The 16017-nt window shown below is 41.3% G+C and overlaps 1 protein-coding gene across 7 annotated transcripts in view; it reads left to right on the forward strand.

Moving 5' to 3' along the window:
• Nucleotides 1-14836, forward strand: part of SPAG17 (sperm associated antigen 17) — a 91844-nt gene extending 77008 nt beyond the window's left edge. For 6 of the 7 annotated variants that reach the window (XM_040707107.2, XM_040707087.2, XM_040707088.2 and 3 more), the window contains 11 exons: nt 1767-1869; nt 2309-2362; nt 3741-3843; nt 4439-4535; nt 5828-5926; nt 6844-6995; nt 7499-7668; nt 9674-9734; nt 10824-10968; nt 12308-12445; nt 14707-14836. In XM_040707107.2, the coding sequence (XP_040563041.1) occupies nt 1767-1869; nt 2309-2362; nt 3741-3843; nt 4439-4535; nt 5828-5926; nt 6844-6995; nt 7499-7668; nt 9674-9734; nt 10824-10968; nt 12308-12444 (1121 nt within the window). In that variant the 3' untranslated portion in view covers nt 12445; nt 14707-14836. Of the gene's footprint in view, nt 1-1766; nt 1870-2308; nt 2363-3740; nt 3844-4438; nt 4536-5827; nt 5927-6843; nt 6996-7498; nt 7669-9673; nt 9735-10823; nt 10969-12307; nt 12446-14706 lie in introns of those variants that run through there. The other variant, XR_005862869.2, reaches the window with a different exon arrangement.
• Nucleotides 14837-16017: the final 1181 nt, after the last annotated feature.

The following is a 16017-nucleotide window of genomic DNA, read 5'->3' on the forward strand; positions in this document are numbered from 1 at the left end:
CGGGCCCTGTCGCTGTCACACAGAGCAGAGCTCAGCGCTGCCCCTCCTCTCCCTGTGAGGAGCTGCAGCCGCCATGAGGCCTCCCCTCAGCTCCTCTGCTCTACACTGAGCACACCAAGAGACTTCAGCTGTTCTACACAACCTTGCTCTTCAAACCCTTCCTCATCTTTGTTGCCCTCCTTTGGATGGTCTCTCACAGTTTTATGTCCTTTTTCTATTGTGGAACCCAAGCTGCACTCAGTGCTGGAGGTGAGGCCATGCAGAGCAAGACAAACCCTCCCCATGCCCTGCTGGCAGTGCTGGGCTTGATGCACCCCACGGTACAGTTGGCCCTTTGGGCTGCCAGGACACACTGCTGGCTCAGATTCAGCTTTCCATCAGGCAGAAACCCCATGGGCTGCTCTCCAGCCCCTCATCTTCTTGTCTGTACGTATAGCCAGTGTTGCCCTCTACCAGGTGCTCTTGTGCACTTCATGCAGTCGATATTAATTTTCCTTTGTGAATTTCTACTTGAGTTTTCATAATGTAGTTGTTAGCGTTTATTAATATTTTAACTAGTTTCAAAAAAAATTTCTTTCCCTTAATTATCCATATACCTTTTCCATAGAAAAATGCATGGTATTCAATCTTGCAGTAGCTTACTCTTCAAAATGTTATTTTTCTGCCCCTCTTACCTTGCCAAGAGTATTTCTGCTTGTTAAAAAGAGACCAAAACAAAGTATGCAATGGAAATGGACATTTCTGCAACAAAAACTTGCTACAGTTTTCTGATGTAAAAATAAGCATAATTAAAATGCGCTTGTGATTTACCATTATTAGCAAGGAAGATATTGTGAAAGAAGCTCATTAAAAAAGGCCAAATAGAACAGAAAAAAAAAAAACCACAGGAAAATACAAATGTTTTATTGTGAAAAAGTTGCTAAATAGGTTCATATTTCTCAGTACTCACATATCTTAAGTTTAACCACAGGCATTTCTTTTAAACAAAGGAAATTTCTTTGGACTCCCAGTCTTGAAAGAAGCAACACAGTTTATAAAAGATATGTGTAGATGGGGAAACTCTCTATAAAAGCCCTCAAATTTGTCCCAGTCTTATAGGCTGGGTTTTCTCCATTGTATATATTGAACTAATAGTTGGTTGTGGCTATGAAGCAGCAGTAATTTAAGTACAACCTAAGCAGGCTGAAAGTAATAAAGGTACCTAAAAGCCCACATTATTTTCTTCACTTGGAGACAGAATTGCTCCCTAGTTAGAAAGTGTCTGAATGTCAGCAGCTTTTCCTACTCACAGCTATTTGATTTGTATCTTGAAAGAACATAAATACAGGAAATATAGAGTGGGGTTATGAACTTAATCTGCTTCTGATTTTGGCTTTTTTGTTTTTTGTTTTCCATTGGATTGAATTAATTTCCTATCAGCTAATGTTCTGAACTTGATGTTGAAAATGAAGTTCTTTATGCCTCCTATCTCACAGTAATAAAGAATCTGTAATTGGCCTTTCTCATATAAATGTTTATTGTCTGTATGAAACAGGAGAACCCAGTTTTCTCTTCAGCTGGCTCTGGAGTATGTTCCTGGCGATTAATCCTTAATATGATTAAAAGTGATTAATAAGAACTAATCTCATCTTCACTGCTTTTAACCATAGCTTTTCATCAAGTATTAGATAGATGCATTAAAAATATATCCTTTCAAGTTTGTTAGTCGTAACGCTTACAAGCGCGTAGCAGAACACGTACATTCAATAGTGCTCTTTACGTTGCAGCTCACATAACTGAGCTGTATGAACGTGCAGTGGTTTCTCAATGCCCGCTTCGCACAGAGAAAAGAGTCACTGAGAAAACAGCAGACCAGCAGCAGAGCTTCAGGTAGGACATACCTGTGAGAACTGATGTAAATGTGAGTAACACAAAAGAAGGAAGTAAGCACACAGGAATGGCATTGTCCTGACTGCCACAAAGAACCAGGACTTAAATCTCTGGGTACATATCCCAGTGTTTTACTAGATTTTCCTGTGATTATTTTGTCCTTCTGTGCCTTTCCTCATCTGAAGGATACCCAAATGTCTGTTGGAAAAGGATTTTTAGGAATATTTTGGTTGAATTGAGCAATAAAAATGAAGATATGTGTGAACAATTTTGCTGCAAATTATACAAATCCAAGTCAGGAGTCACTAGCAATGTTAATATAGCAGACTTCCATAAAGAGCATTTTCTTTCCAGGGCTGTCTTGTAAGTGTTTTTGTGCTTATAAAACACTATGCTAGTTTTCTTGTTTTCACTACTTTTTTCTTTCTCAATCATTCAGCACAGAAGAACAAACTCCAGTGTCCAAATGGCAAAACAAACTACAAGAGCACAGGTAAGAGTATTAGTAGAACAGAAAGTTAATTAGTTTAAAAGCCAACTTAAGTCTGTGTTTGGACAGACTTATTGCTTTCACAAGGTCTTGAGTGCTGTGGTCTGCTAGCAAATAAAGGGGTGTTCTCTGCAAGTTCAGCAAATGCTGAATGGATGGTTTACCTCTCATTTTGTCAAAATCTAATAGTGTTTCTGTTAACTTAGCATAATTTAAAACAAGGCTGAAGTCAGAAATCCTGTGTTCTGCTGTCTGGTTCTGCCAGCAGTGTGAAGAATAATATATATTAGTATTTTCAGATGCTAATGCTTTAGGTTAAGATTCTGGTTTTTGGGGTTTTTTTTTGCAAATCCTGGCTGACTTTTCAAGTAGAACCCCAGATATATAATGTGGTGCTGCTTTAAAGCTTCTCAAGGCTGAACAGTCTCATCCTCTACTCATATGAAAGATGCTTCAAGCCCTTAATCAACTCAGTGGCCCTTCTCTGGACTCGTTCCTTTAAATCCTTGTTTTTCTTGCACTCAGGAGCCCAGAACCCAGTACTCAAGGTTGCTCTCACCAGTGCTGAGTAGAGAGGAAGGTTTACCTCCCTGAATCTGCTGGCAACACTTCTAACACAGCCCAGGATTCTGTTGGTTGTAGTCACAAGAGCACATTCTTGGTTCATGTTTAACTTGGTGTCCACCAGGACTCCTAGGCTTTTTCTACCCTTGTCCCCTGGTTTGTATTTGTGCATGGGTTTATTCCCCCACAGGTCCCTGAGGTTACATTTTCCTTTGTTGAACTTTATGAGGTTCCTCTCTGCCCATTTTTCCAGCCTTTCAAAGTCCCTCCAAATGGCAACACAGCCATCTGGTGTATTAGACTCTCACCTTCAGAAGTTTGAACAGCTTTTTCTGAGCATGCACAGAACAATCAAGTTTTTCTCACGAAATGCTGAAATTAGATTAACTTTGTATTATAAATTTTAGTAATCACAATGCATCTGCAATACCAATCCTCAGGTTTAAATGTTTATTGGAAGGTTGGAAATGCACTATTAGCAGTCTCAGACATGATCCATGAGATTTAGGTTACTGGAGTGTGTTTTGAGTAAGAGCTCTTTATAGCAGCCAAAGCACAGTACGTATGCATTTTTATCAGCCCTTCGTAAATATGTATCTGCAGAGAACTGTGTCTCTGCAAGCCAGGCCAGCCCGTTCTTGATCTGCCTCTGAGAAAATTGCAAATTACAAGAATATTGTTCAATGTAATTAAACAGGGGGAAAAAAATGCCACTTGCCTTTATCCCTTTTGTTCTTCAGTGCCTCAGACATAGTACTGAAAGCAGAATGAACTCAATTATGTTTTTTTCTTTCTTTTCCTCACCTTCTTTTCTTAGAAAAGAACTTGATGAAGGAAAGGAAACCTTAATGGCGATAAGAAACAAAACAATTCCTCCCTACTTTGAATCAGAATTGGGCAAGGCATTTCTCTCAAAAAAGGTAATGGAGCTGAAAACTGGGTAAGTTTATGTGAGGCCAGGTAAATTCTGCCATAGTCCCACACCTAAAGTTATGGTTTTACATCAGCCTCAAATTATCTCAAGAAACCATTACAGAGGACAGTTGTGGCAGAATTAATACTAGGAATTAGATACTCTTGCCAAAGGAAAAGTATCTTGGAGGTGGCATGTATTTACTGAGGGCAAACTTTGTACATTCCTTAAGTAAACTCTGGACAGTCTGATCCAAAGCAGACACTGAACCTTGGGTCTTTTCACTCAGCCCCTGGAAAACATCCCTCTGTTAACTTGAAAAGGAATCAGTAAGACCAAACCACCTGTGTTAACTGGAGGTCACCTTGGGAACTTCCTTCTTGTAATCCCACCTGATCAGTGCTATGAGTGTAGTCAAAAACACTTTGGAATCTGCAACATATTTATGTGCATAAATTCTGTTGTTACCGCTTTGGTTCTGCTTGTTATTGTCTCCATTGACCCTTTTTTTTTTCATTGGGGAGGTATGATGATGAGGTTGAATTTTTTATATCTATTGTTGGACTACCAAAGCCTCCTTTCATCCTTTTCTCTATATATAGTTTCCTGATGTGGAAGCGCTATCTAAAGAACTTCCTCCAGTTCCACAAAAAGAAAGTGGGAATCTCCCTCCAGAGACAATTAAAAACCTCAGGAGAGGTAATTGGGGCTCTACTGTCTGGTAGCATTTCAATATCTTCTCCTTTTTTTTTTTTTTTTTTTTTTTTTTTACCCAGTTGCCTCATTTCATATTGAAGTTAAATTGAAGAATAAATGTTTTGCCTCTGTGTACTCTCAGACATTTCAATACCTATTGTAACATATGAAGCACACCCAGCAGCATTCTCTCACGTTGAGGTCCACCAGTGTGGAGTAGGCCGTGTCGTATGCTAGCAAATTCAGTCTCACAAAAAAAGGCAGCCTTTTCCCCAGCCAACTTGAGTACCTGACAATATTTCTGGGGAATATTGTCAACGGCACTGTTGGTATCATGCCAGTGTTCAGTAATTTGACCATATAGATTATCATGTTTGAGTATGTTGAAATGTTTCCACTTAATCCACTAGTACCAGTGCGGTCTGTGAGACTTCTGTGTTTCATGTGCCAAAGGAGCCTTTGCAGACATCGCTGGCTTTAGATAGAAAGCTGAGGAATTGTGCTATGAATGTGAGGATCGATGGATCCAAAAGGCTCAAAAAAACCCCAAAGTGAAATAAAAATAGTCAGGAGTAAATGAGCAAGAAGTGAGGAGGCCAAGTTTGGAAAAAAGACTGGTATGAGTGTAGGAAAAAGCCAAGACACGGTGCAAATACTGAAATGAAATGGGGAGGGGGCAGCTTGGGACTGGGGCAAAAGGGGTATGGAATAGGAAATGTACAGGGTAAGAATAGTTTGAATAATACAGGAGGAAAGCATTTGAAAGAGGAGGAAACAGTGAGGATAAGCAGTGTAAGAGTGAGCAATCAATTCTGAAGTTTAAGCTTTACAGCACTGAGAGAAATACTTCTCTGTTTGAAAGCTGCTCTGGCAAGGTACTGATATGGTGTAGTGAGATCAAAAGTCATACACAACAAAGATTCATATTAGGAAAGTAGTCCCCCATGGGGTTTTATCGGATCCTTGCTGGTTTCCACATTTCCTCATTTTGCAGTTACTAGGAGGCCTGGGCTGGATTGTACATTAGGCCTTTCTGATGACTTCTTGTGTGGCTGAGAAATAAATGAAGAATCACAAGACATTAGGTTTCTTTGCTGTTTTGTTTGTTTGGAGCAAAGTGTCATATGCAGAATTTAGCTGGCTTCTCATGGTCATAGAGGCGGTTTTCAAAGATTGCCTAAATTAAAATGCTAAATACTTTGGGTTTGTTTTTTTTTTCTTCATGTGTTTAGGAAAATGATAGTGGTCGATTGTGGAGAACACTTCTCACAATATCCCATTATTTTTCCCTTTAGAATCTGAATGTCTTAGTAGTATGAGTGACTCCTCACCTTCCCCTAGTCTTCTGCTGCAGACTCATTCAGTACAAAGAGAAGATTCCAGCAGCACAGCAGGTAAAACTGCTTTCCAGAGCATTGTTTGGAGTGGGTTTATTTCTGTCTACTTACAACTTCTGACTGTCTGCAATCGATATTTAAATCCACCTATTTCTGTTCAGCATTCTGAATATATCCGAGCACAAGACCGACAGAAAAGTAGAGTGCTATAAAAATAATGGGAGAAATTCTCTCCTTTACCCTAGCGGACTGCTATAATTTCATGGGCATGATAGTGATGGTAGAACCACAGACACAGGCAAGCTATAATTCCTCCTCTAAAACATTTCATTGCTAAGCTCCTTTTATATAAATTATCCAATGGAGTTCAGTTCAAAGACAACAAGTCAGGGGCTTGGTATATGAAGAATTACGCAGATAATCCACATGAATGAATTGCAGCATTAAAGACAAGGAATTCTGCTCAAAGACAGAGCTTATCAAGCTGGTTGTGCTGACAGAACCCTGCTCTGGGACCTGGATTGGAACTTCTCCTGCTTGAACGCACAGATTTGCCTTGACTAGCCTGGGTGTGATCAGTGTACAGTTGAGGCATTCCTTTGGAATAGTAATGTCCTCAATTATGATTTTGATGCATGGGGTTTTTGTAGCTCCTCTTATGTTTTTAATCATTTTCACAGGTGATTATATACCTTCATTGCATATTTCCAGTGTGATGCTTCCCACAAATCAGTTTTACTAATTATAGTACATCATTGCTTATTAGTTCAGTTTTAATTACTAGCTAGCATCAGAGTGTTTTTTGTTTTTTAATGTATTTGTTGACTTCTTAAGTAAAAATGAGACCAGTTCAGCTGTCCTAGTGCTGATCAAATGCTTTCATGGAAAATTAAAGTTTTACCTGAGGAGGAACTTCAGTATTGGGCAAAATTTGATGCCCAGTGTTTTGTGCTTTTGAAATCTTTGCTTTCCAGACCCAAGCTTGGCTGTGGAGTCACAAGAGGCACCCTTTCAAGTTAAGGTTCAGAGTTTGCTGGTGAACGCTGCAGGACAGCCAAGAAAAGAGAAAGTGAGATTGCCATCGTCACTCCTGGGGAGAAAACCAAACTCAATACCACATAAAAAGGTGAAATAGCATCATTTGTTGTTGTTAATATTAAATCCTCTCAATCATCTCTTTTGATGAAATCCTCATTCTGGAGTAATACTGGGCATCGTTTTGAAACTGTTTACTGAAACAACAGAGCTTCTAATTTATAAAGAAATTTACTGGCAATTCTAAAAGTAGCTTTCCTCTCGGCTACTAGGACTACCTCATGTGCCAAAAGTTGGTTCTATACCAGGTGCTCCCATGAGAGCACTGACTTCCAAAAGCGCAGATCGTGCTCAGTTGCCCTGAAATATCTCAGTGTGTCTGAAAACTCAAACCATTACACATCTGCAGATAATGTTCAAAGTACTTAGCTTTGCCTTTTCAGTTTTTACTTCATTTAAAGTGCCTGTATGTAGTTCCTCAGGATGAGCAGACAGAGATCAAATGTAGGTGAAGTTAGGTTTAGTAAATCTGAATCTAACTTGTTGGGCCATCAATTTTCTCTGTTATCTAATATTTCAATTCTGTTTGCAAAGGTAGAAGATCCTGTCGCAGGAAGGGTCAACATATCTTCTCTTGCAACAGCAAAACAGCATCTTAGTGGCTTCCATCTCATTCCACCTCAAATGATGTTTGGAGTACTAAAGGAAGGCTGTACCTATGCAGCCACTGTGGTTCTGAAGAATGTTGGCATTAATTTCTCAAGGTTAGTTCACATTCCCAGTAACTTGGTTTTTAACTGTCAAAATGTGCATTGCTTGTTAACTGTCAGCCTTTTCATATGATTAATGTGAGATAGCAGAATGTATGTTTATATTTGGAATCGTTTGATAATGACTGGGCTGAGAGAAGATAATATTAGCAATACTGCAGCATTATTTGCATATTAGTGTTATTAGGAAGATGCAAATCAGTAAGGAACAGCAGGCTCTGTATGTACAGGCATGCTCCTCACAATCAGTTCACTCAACTGCACTTGCTTTAGCTGTGCCCTATGTTCCTTGCTTTTCATCTTATAGAAGAGCCTGCAACAGTTATCTTTGAAATCACATTGGTTTGGGGCTTTCACGTAGGATTTGACTCTTGCACAGTCTTGATTGTGCAACTCTCACATGCCTGATGGATGCACCTTCTGGCTGCTGTTTATTTCTGTGGAGCACCCTTAGCATGAGCAAACATCTGCCAATCTTTCTTATTCTGGATGCAGGAGACCGACAGCTTGAGGTCCTCTTTGAAAAGATGGTCAAGAGTGCTGTCACAGTGATGCTACGTTAGCAATCAAAGTGTCCTTCTACTTTAGTACCGCGATGCAAGGATGAGACAAACACAAAGCATTTAAATGTAACATAATCGTAATACTTGTTCTTCATCCTTGGGTGGTGAATTATCATCAAAACAGGGGCTTACAGGAGATGCTCCCAGATGAGTCATTGTGGTCTCATGTGAGTACTCAGGCAATGAGGAGCTTTGGAAGTCTGTTCAAGACCAATTGAGAGACTCTCGTACATCTTCCTCCATCAGGAGGGACAAGATTTTATTTTTATTTGTTTATTTAAATCAGCCTAGTTAGATGTGGCCGCAGAAAGACATTTGTTCTTTAATGCACATTTCAGCATCACGGTACATGCAGATGATAAATCAGTAGGTCATATATCAACATCCTGGAGCTCCAGCTGTGCACGTTACGTTCTTTAGATTCAAACCAGAGCATTCTATATAGACGGTCACAGAAAATACCACCCTCATTCTATTCAATCCAGCTTAAGTCTTTTACTGGCTGCTTTTAGAAGCAAGTGACTAGCTGCTGCATGAGAGCAGAACGTGCTGATGGCAGAGATAAAGGGCAAAGGTGGGCAATTCTGGCTCATGTCTGCCACATGCTGAAGCCAGAACTTCTCCAGAGCAGGAGCGGTGGTTAACTATGTGCCAAACCATCCACACCATTGCCTGAATGTGCAGGGATGCTTTGACAAAGGTGAAGTCCAGTTTCTCTTAACCAGCACTCCAGAGGAACTGCAGGAATTCTTAAAGAATTAACAAAGGTCTTATCTGTTCTAATGACTTTTAGAGAACTCGATAGTGATTTATTTATTTATTTAGCATACTAGTAAGTGGAAGTGCAAGGGGGAAAATGTCCCCTCACAATGATCTGGGACAAAGGAATTTGCATGCACGTGGCAAAAGGACTGCACAAATATGAAACAATAAATGAGAAATTAAATTTAACTACCCTTACTGGGTACCGTGAAACTGAAGAAGTCTCATTTACATGTAATTTCTACAAGGATTGTACTTCTGCAATAGGATCATATCAAATCACTTCAAAGGAAGGTCATTAAGGACTTTCGGGTGTGCAACACACAGGTGGTTGCCAAAAAGGTGTAACTTATAGTACAGCTTCCTTTGTGTATGTGGGCTTAGGCTACAGCTGTTTCACTTCTGTTGCAAGGGCAAGGCAGTATAACGAACAATTTAAAGACTTAGTTTGGCCCATTAAACTGTTGCTTTGATTTTTGATAGGAGTCTGAGCCTTGGCTAAAAGCCCAGGCATACTGCTGTAGCCAGAGCTCTACATTGTGATGGGAAGGATGAGCTAAAATGTTCTGCTGTCACTTACACAAGCATGGGAGAAGCAGATGGGCTGCTTCCTAGCCATGTCTTCTGCTTGCCTGAAAGCTTCTAGCAAACTGACACTCTTCCCTTTCTGACAGGTTTCGGGTGAAGCAGCCACCTCCATACACAGGACTGAGCGTGATGTACACACCTGGGCCTGTAAGTAGTACAGAAGGTCTTCTGTTTTATGTTACACTCGCATGACTCTCAGGCTATCTAGAGATGCTGCCGTAACAGCTGTCTGGGAGTAGGCCATGTAGTTGTAAATAACTTCAAAGTTATTTGAAATGATGCTGCCTTCTGCTCTCTCTGCGGTCTTCCGCACTCTGAGCCTCAGAACACACCCGGAATACTGTGCCCCTACCTTCAAGTTTTCCCAACGTTCAGGGTATTTTTTTTAGAGCTGCTCTCTCTTAGGCCTGCACTTTTATCTCCTGTCCTGATATCTGCAAGAGTTGAACCTGGTAACCTGTTGCCTCAGTAATTTTCTTTTACTTGCAACTGTCCTCCACCATAAGGCTTTTACCTTGCAAAGCACCTCAGCACATGAATCTGTCCCATGAAGTAGAGAGCTTTCACACTTTCTGCTTTTCTTCAGTATCTCTTCACTTGCACATTATATCTTAATAAACCTTGTTTAGGTACGTGGGCCAGTAGCCACACAGCACCCAGGTAATACCAGGTAGTATCCTTGCCCATGCTTTTACAGGCCCGGAATAAAAAAGCAATGGATAATTGCTAAGGTTGGAAAAGACCCACAGGATCATCCAGTCCAACCATTTGCCCATCACCAATGGTTCTCACTAAACCATGTCCCTCAACACAACATCCAAACGTTCTTTGAACACCTCCAGGGTCGGTGACTCCACCACCTCTCTGAGCAGCCCATTCCAGTACCTGATCACCCTTTCAGAGAAGTAGTATTTCCTAACGTCCAGCCTGAATTAGTTATCCCAATTTGCCTTTTGCCTCTAGAACCTGAAAGGAAATGTAAGGGAAAATAATTGCAATGAGACAAAAAACAAACAAAAGAACACCTGGCAGTTTTCTTTCAAACTACACTGTGAAGAGCCACTGCTTTATACAGACCTTTCTCATGATACAGGTACCCAGTAACTGCCCAGCACTGCTGGGCACTGTCTCTGATTTCATCAGACAGCACAGAACAAGAACCAACTGGAAGCACTGGTGGAGGGGCTATGTGTGGAACATGCACCTTGTCTGTGAGCAGTTCTCTCTCTCCCCCAGGTGGCAGCAGGACTGCAGGTTGAACTGGAGATAGAAATTTTTGCCATGCCAATTGGAGGGGAAAGTACTAACGGCCTTGAAGAAATTTCCCATGATATTGAAATAATAACAGAAACAGAGACCCTTTTGCTGCCTGTGAGAGCGAATATCCTTTATTGTCTTACTTTTCCCCCTCCACACACACCTTCTAGCACCATCACACTGAGGACTGACAAACTGGCAGGAGCCTTAAGTGTCATTTCCTTTACTGGCCTTTTTGGAAGCAGCAAATGGATGTTTTCCAAAGTACAAATGAAGAATTTAAGATTCTAACCCCAAAAGCAGTTCAGATAAAATAACAAGATTTAGAAAAACGGGGAAAGGAGGAATGGTAAGGCAAGAAAGATGTGGATATTAAGAATGAACAAAAGATTAAGACTTTGTTTCCACTTTCACTGATGGAAAACTTTTGTCATGGTTTTGAATCATAGAATCGTCTGAGTTGGAAGGGACCCTTAAAGGTCATCTAGTCCAACTCCCCTGCAATAAACGGGGACATCCGCAGCTAGATCAGATTGCCTGGAGTCCCATCCAGCCTGACCATAAATAGCTCCAGGCACAGGGCAGCCACCACCTCTCCAGGCAACCTGTTCCAGTTCCTCACCATTCTTACTGTTAAGAAAAAAAGTTTTTTTGTTTTTTTTTTTAATCTCCAACCTACATTTGCCTTTTTTTAGTTTGAAACCATTTCCCCTTGTCCTATCACAGCAGACCCTGCTGAAGAGTCTGTCCCCTTATTTCTTAACAGCCCGCCTTTAGAGACTAAAAGGCTGCTCTCAGGTCTCCCCAGAGCCTTCTCTGCTCTGGGCTGAACAGCCCTACCTCCTCAGCCTGTCCTCATAGGGGAGGCATTCCATCCCTTGGAAATAAAACATGTGGCAGCATCTGATGGTACAGCCTCATGCATTAAACAGGCAAGTGAGAGAATCACTGTGTCAGCAACTGTGAACACAGAATTGTATGAATGCTGCCAGAAATTAGCCTTGTGCAGGCCCAATGGGCTTTTAAGTTGTTTAGTACCAAAGAAAGGAAGAATTCAGGGTCCTTTGAGACTGACTGGAGTGCTAGTTAATGGCAACTGCATCAAGGTTTTATATGCTCTGGAAGTTACAGTGAAAGGCTACAAATGTACTTAATAGCAATATGAGGTCTTTCAGGTGTGAAGCTGTGGAACTGGACTAGACAAACCTGGTGGCATAGCAGCGAAAATGGTTTCTGCTCCATTCCCACTCACCCAGACTTCAGTCATAGGCGTGCAGACCACCCTCCAAAACAAGCACCCTTGCCCAGTATTTGACTTGGCCTTTAATCTTTGAGTTGAGGCCAGCAGTTCAGATTCAAATTGCCTCAAAGCCTTACTTCCAGAGTTCCTTCCAGCCTCCACCCACGTTCTTTTAGTTATATAAACACACAGAGATGGTTCGATCCTTAGCATAATATCTCACCTGTGTTAAGAAGTGAGATTTTTGAGTGTCGCCCACAAGGATACCCCCAGGGTGGGATGGCAGCAGCAGTCCGGGCAGTTTCCACAAGTCCCAGGCCACGGGTCCGGATTACGCTACCCCGAAAGCTTTCAAGCTAATGTAAGTATGGCATGCAGTGCTGCCAGCTGTGAATTAAATGGCAGATGTACCTTCTCTTAGCTTCTGATCCACATCGTCAACAAACCTGATGCTACTGCCAGCAAAGCTGTCACACACACATCACACACTCGATCTGAGACAAGGAAAAGGATGCACTGGGTGACATCATTCACAAAAAGATTCACTGCGGAGAGATTAACAGGTTACTAGGGCTGTTGTGCTCAGTGGAGTGTTCTATCTCAGTGGAGATACTCACAGTAGAACCTCCCCAGCCCTGTCCCAAATCCTTCGTTTAATTGTCTCCACATTAAGCAGTAGATTGAGCCCTGTGGCAGCAGGCAGCTAGATTTATTTCAGTTAGGCCCAAATAAATCAGCCTCAGTTTAACACTCTTCCTAAAACCAAATCTTATTGCTGACCCTTTGACACTGACAGCCTAATAAGGGATGGCAGCCTTTCAGACAGACACAACTTGACATGTTCCAGCACACATCACCCTCTGCACACATTTCATACAGAACATCTCTGTATCCTAAAGGAATTGGTGTCCATACATGGACAGTGACACATCTTCCCTGCCAACAAGACAGCCTGAATGGGGAATTTCTCATCAAACCACCGCCCAACATGTTAAGCATTGGGCTGGTGTTTCATCTAACCCACATCAACTCAGGTGCTCTACAATATAACCAGTGGTGACAGTTCATAAACAGAAATCCTATGGATGTTTCTTCTCTACTCAGAGTTCCCATTTGTTATATTGACATCATCTTTTCCTTTCAACTTTACCATCTGTAAGCCTGCTATGTTATCTCACAAGTCAGTAAAGAAATCCCAGCTGCATCTCATTTCCGCTCCTCTGGAGGAAAAAAAAGACCACATCAGTCAGTTCTCAAAAGAACTTCAGAGAGATGTGCACCTCTGACTGCTGCGTCTGTTCTAGGACTGCCCTGATTACTTCAAGCACAGCTTTTTTCCTCTTTAAATATCTTCTTACCCTTTCAATATGGAATTTTACCTCCAGAGTAACAAACAGTTGTATCTAGAAAGAACAGCAAATTTAACACCTTCCGTCTGAGCAGCTTACAACTCGTAGCTCATCAGGTAAGGCAGTTTAGACAAACCTCTCTCACTGTTTGAAACGGAAGAGAAGTACTCACCCAGTCTGACACCTCCCTTTCCCAACTCAGCCCACCACAGCCCTGCACCAAACTACAGCTGTTGGATCATCCCTGTACACCAGGTAAACACCCATCTACTTCTCCCTGCCAAGGACAAGCTCTGGACATTCTTATCAGTGTCATCTTCCATTAAAAGCTCTAGGTGGAGAGAAATTAACATGGTATTCATCTCCCACCTGACTATTTCAGATAACTGCGGGGACTGCTTTCCTCGTTGCCATTACCGCAGTCAGATCTTCCATTCTAGCAAAGCCTTTGTGTGAAGGGATTGATAATTCCTACTGATTTATTAGTTACTACCCGCAGCCCACTACCCAAGCAGCTGAACCAAAAGCATCTTTGAACATTCTTCCCCAAGATACCTCCTGGACTCAAAATCCTGTCCATCTCCAACACATCAAAAATCAGCATTGATTGGGGTCACAAAACACTGACGCTTCTAGGTTAAGTCTCACGTCACTTCAAACAGTCTTGTTCAGCATCCCCAAGACAGAAGTAAAGTCTTTGCAGAGTTATGTGGCAACTTTGTAAGTCTGTGTCATGTTTCCCAAGTGATTACTATCACCAGAACCAATATTATTCTTTCCCATGACACCTAGAAACTTCCCTTGCCTGGAACTGATCACAGGTTCACCACACCTCCCAGCAGAGGCCAAGAATCAAAGATCACCGACGAAGCAGCACCAGCCCAGGCTCAAGCATTTCTTTTACATTTTCTCAAGTTGAAAACATTTCACAAAGATTCTCTTAATACACTCAAAATGAAATACTGCAGAGGAAGCTGCCAGTGAATGCCTTCAGTATTCCCAAGCAGACTGCCCAGCTTGAACTCCTGGTCGTGATTTTTATTCCACTCAATTTATGAAATGAAAACAAGCCCTTAATCTGGTTTAAGCCTATGCGAGAACCCGTTTTCATGTTGTTCCCTTCCAACAGCAACAGTACAAGGCCAGTTCTACTGAAGGCAGCCTGACATAATTATGGTGTTTCAACAACGGTGCAGAAGTAGACCCTTTTATTATTATTATTATTTTACTTTTATTTCCTCTCATGTGAATTTTCTCTCCTCTTTCCCTACAGGTCAAAGCCCTGGAAGAATGATGTAAAAATCAGCAATATTGAATTATCCAAATTTTAGTCCAGCGTTACAGAAACATTCCCAATGTAGGCTTTTTCATTTATTCCATCAAATTAACATGAATGAAAATTTTGTCTGTCTCTTATTCATGGGAAAGGTGGTCTGAAGGTTGCAGTGCCTTCCGTGGCTGCCCGAAATGCCAACAGTTTAAACCATTGTGGAATTTCAATCCCAGTGTTTGACACTCTGCACTGCAAGTGTGCTGAGTGCTTCCTGATAGGTTTATTTTGTTTTTAAAAGAGATTAGGTTTCTGTAGCCACCCTGAAGCACCTGGAACCCCCCCATGAGTATCTGGCATGCAGCAAGTTTCACTGAAGTGTGACTCTTTGAGCAAGTAAATGTAGCAGGTGCTACTGATCCACTCTGGCCTTCTAATTTCTACCTTTCTGCTTGCTTTCAGTCTGAGGCTCAACTTTCTGCACACAGACTGCTCACCTACCTTTAATTAGCTTCAGACAACAGATGGAGGCTGAGTACACAAAGCTATACTTGAAAGGAATTCCATTTATATCCACTTGTCTTCAAAGGTTCATTTATTTTATCATAGTGGTAGAGTGACCCACTTAGAGGTGGTATTTTCCCCTTTTTGTTCCTACTTGTACAGTAGTCACTAAAAGAAACACCTCAGCCTCCTTAGGAGATACCTTATTCTTACTGTTAAGTGCAGTTCTGCATTTTTTTAATGAACTTATTTCCAATGGCTTGCTTTCGTGTGCTTCATCCTTTTTCCAGTACCTAGCATCCTAAGAAACAGGGAGTTTTCCTCAGTACATGCAGATGACTTGTTCTTTCAATACTTCATGGTGACTGAGAAGATTATGATTGGGAATTAAACATTAACTTTCACCACTACAGAGAACATATGTCAAAGACTGGACAGTCAATAACAGCTTGGATGCAATTAAAAATTCAGATGAAGTTCATGTTAGAAAGAAGACCAGCTTTGAGAACCTGAGTCAGACCTGTCAGTCTAGAAGTATTATTATTTTTTAAAACAAAGTGCCCTAGAAGCAGCCCCCACAACATCTACCAAACCTGAGTACTGGGATAAAAAGACAACATACACTAAAAACTGATAACTGACCAACAGGAGCAGAGGCCTGCCCACTTAAATCATTTTTATCCGATACAGAACAAGTACGACACTGCAACAATTCTGTGCAATTTCCAACATATGGGAGCAGGTACAATACAAATGAGCCCACACTTCTCATGCTTCATCTGCCAGTTGCTCAGAAGAGCACAATCCTTC

This window comes from Gallus gallus, chromosome 1 (genome assembly GCF_016699485.2).
Source record: "Gallus gallus isolate bGalGal1 chromosome 1, bGalGal1.mat.broiler.GRCg7b, whole genome shotgun sequence".
NCBI classification, from domain to species: Eukaryota; Metazoa; Chordata; class Aves; order Galliformes; family Phasianidae; genus Gallus; species Gallus gallus.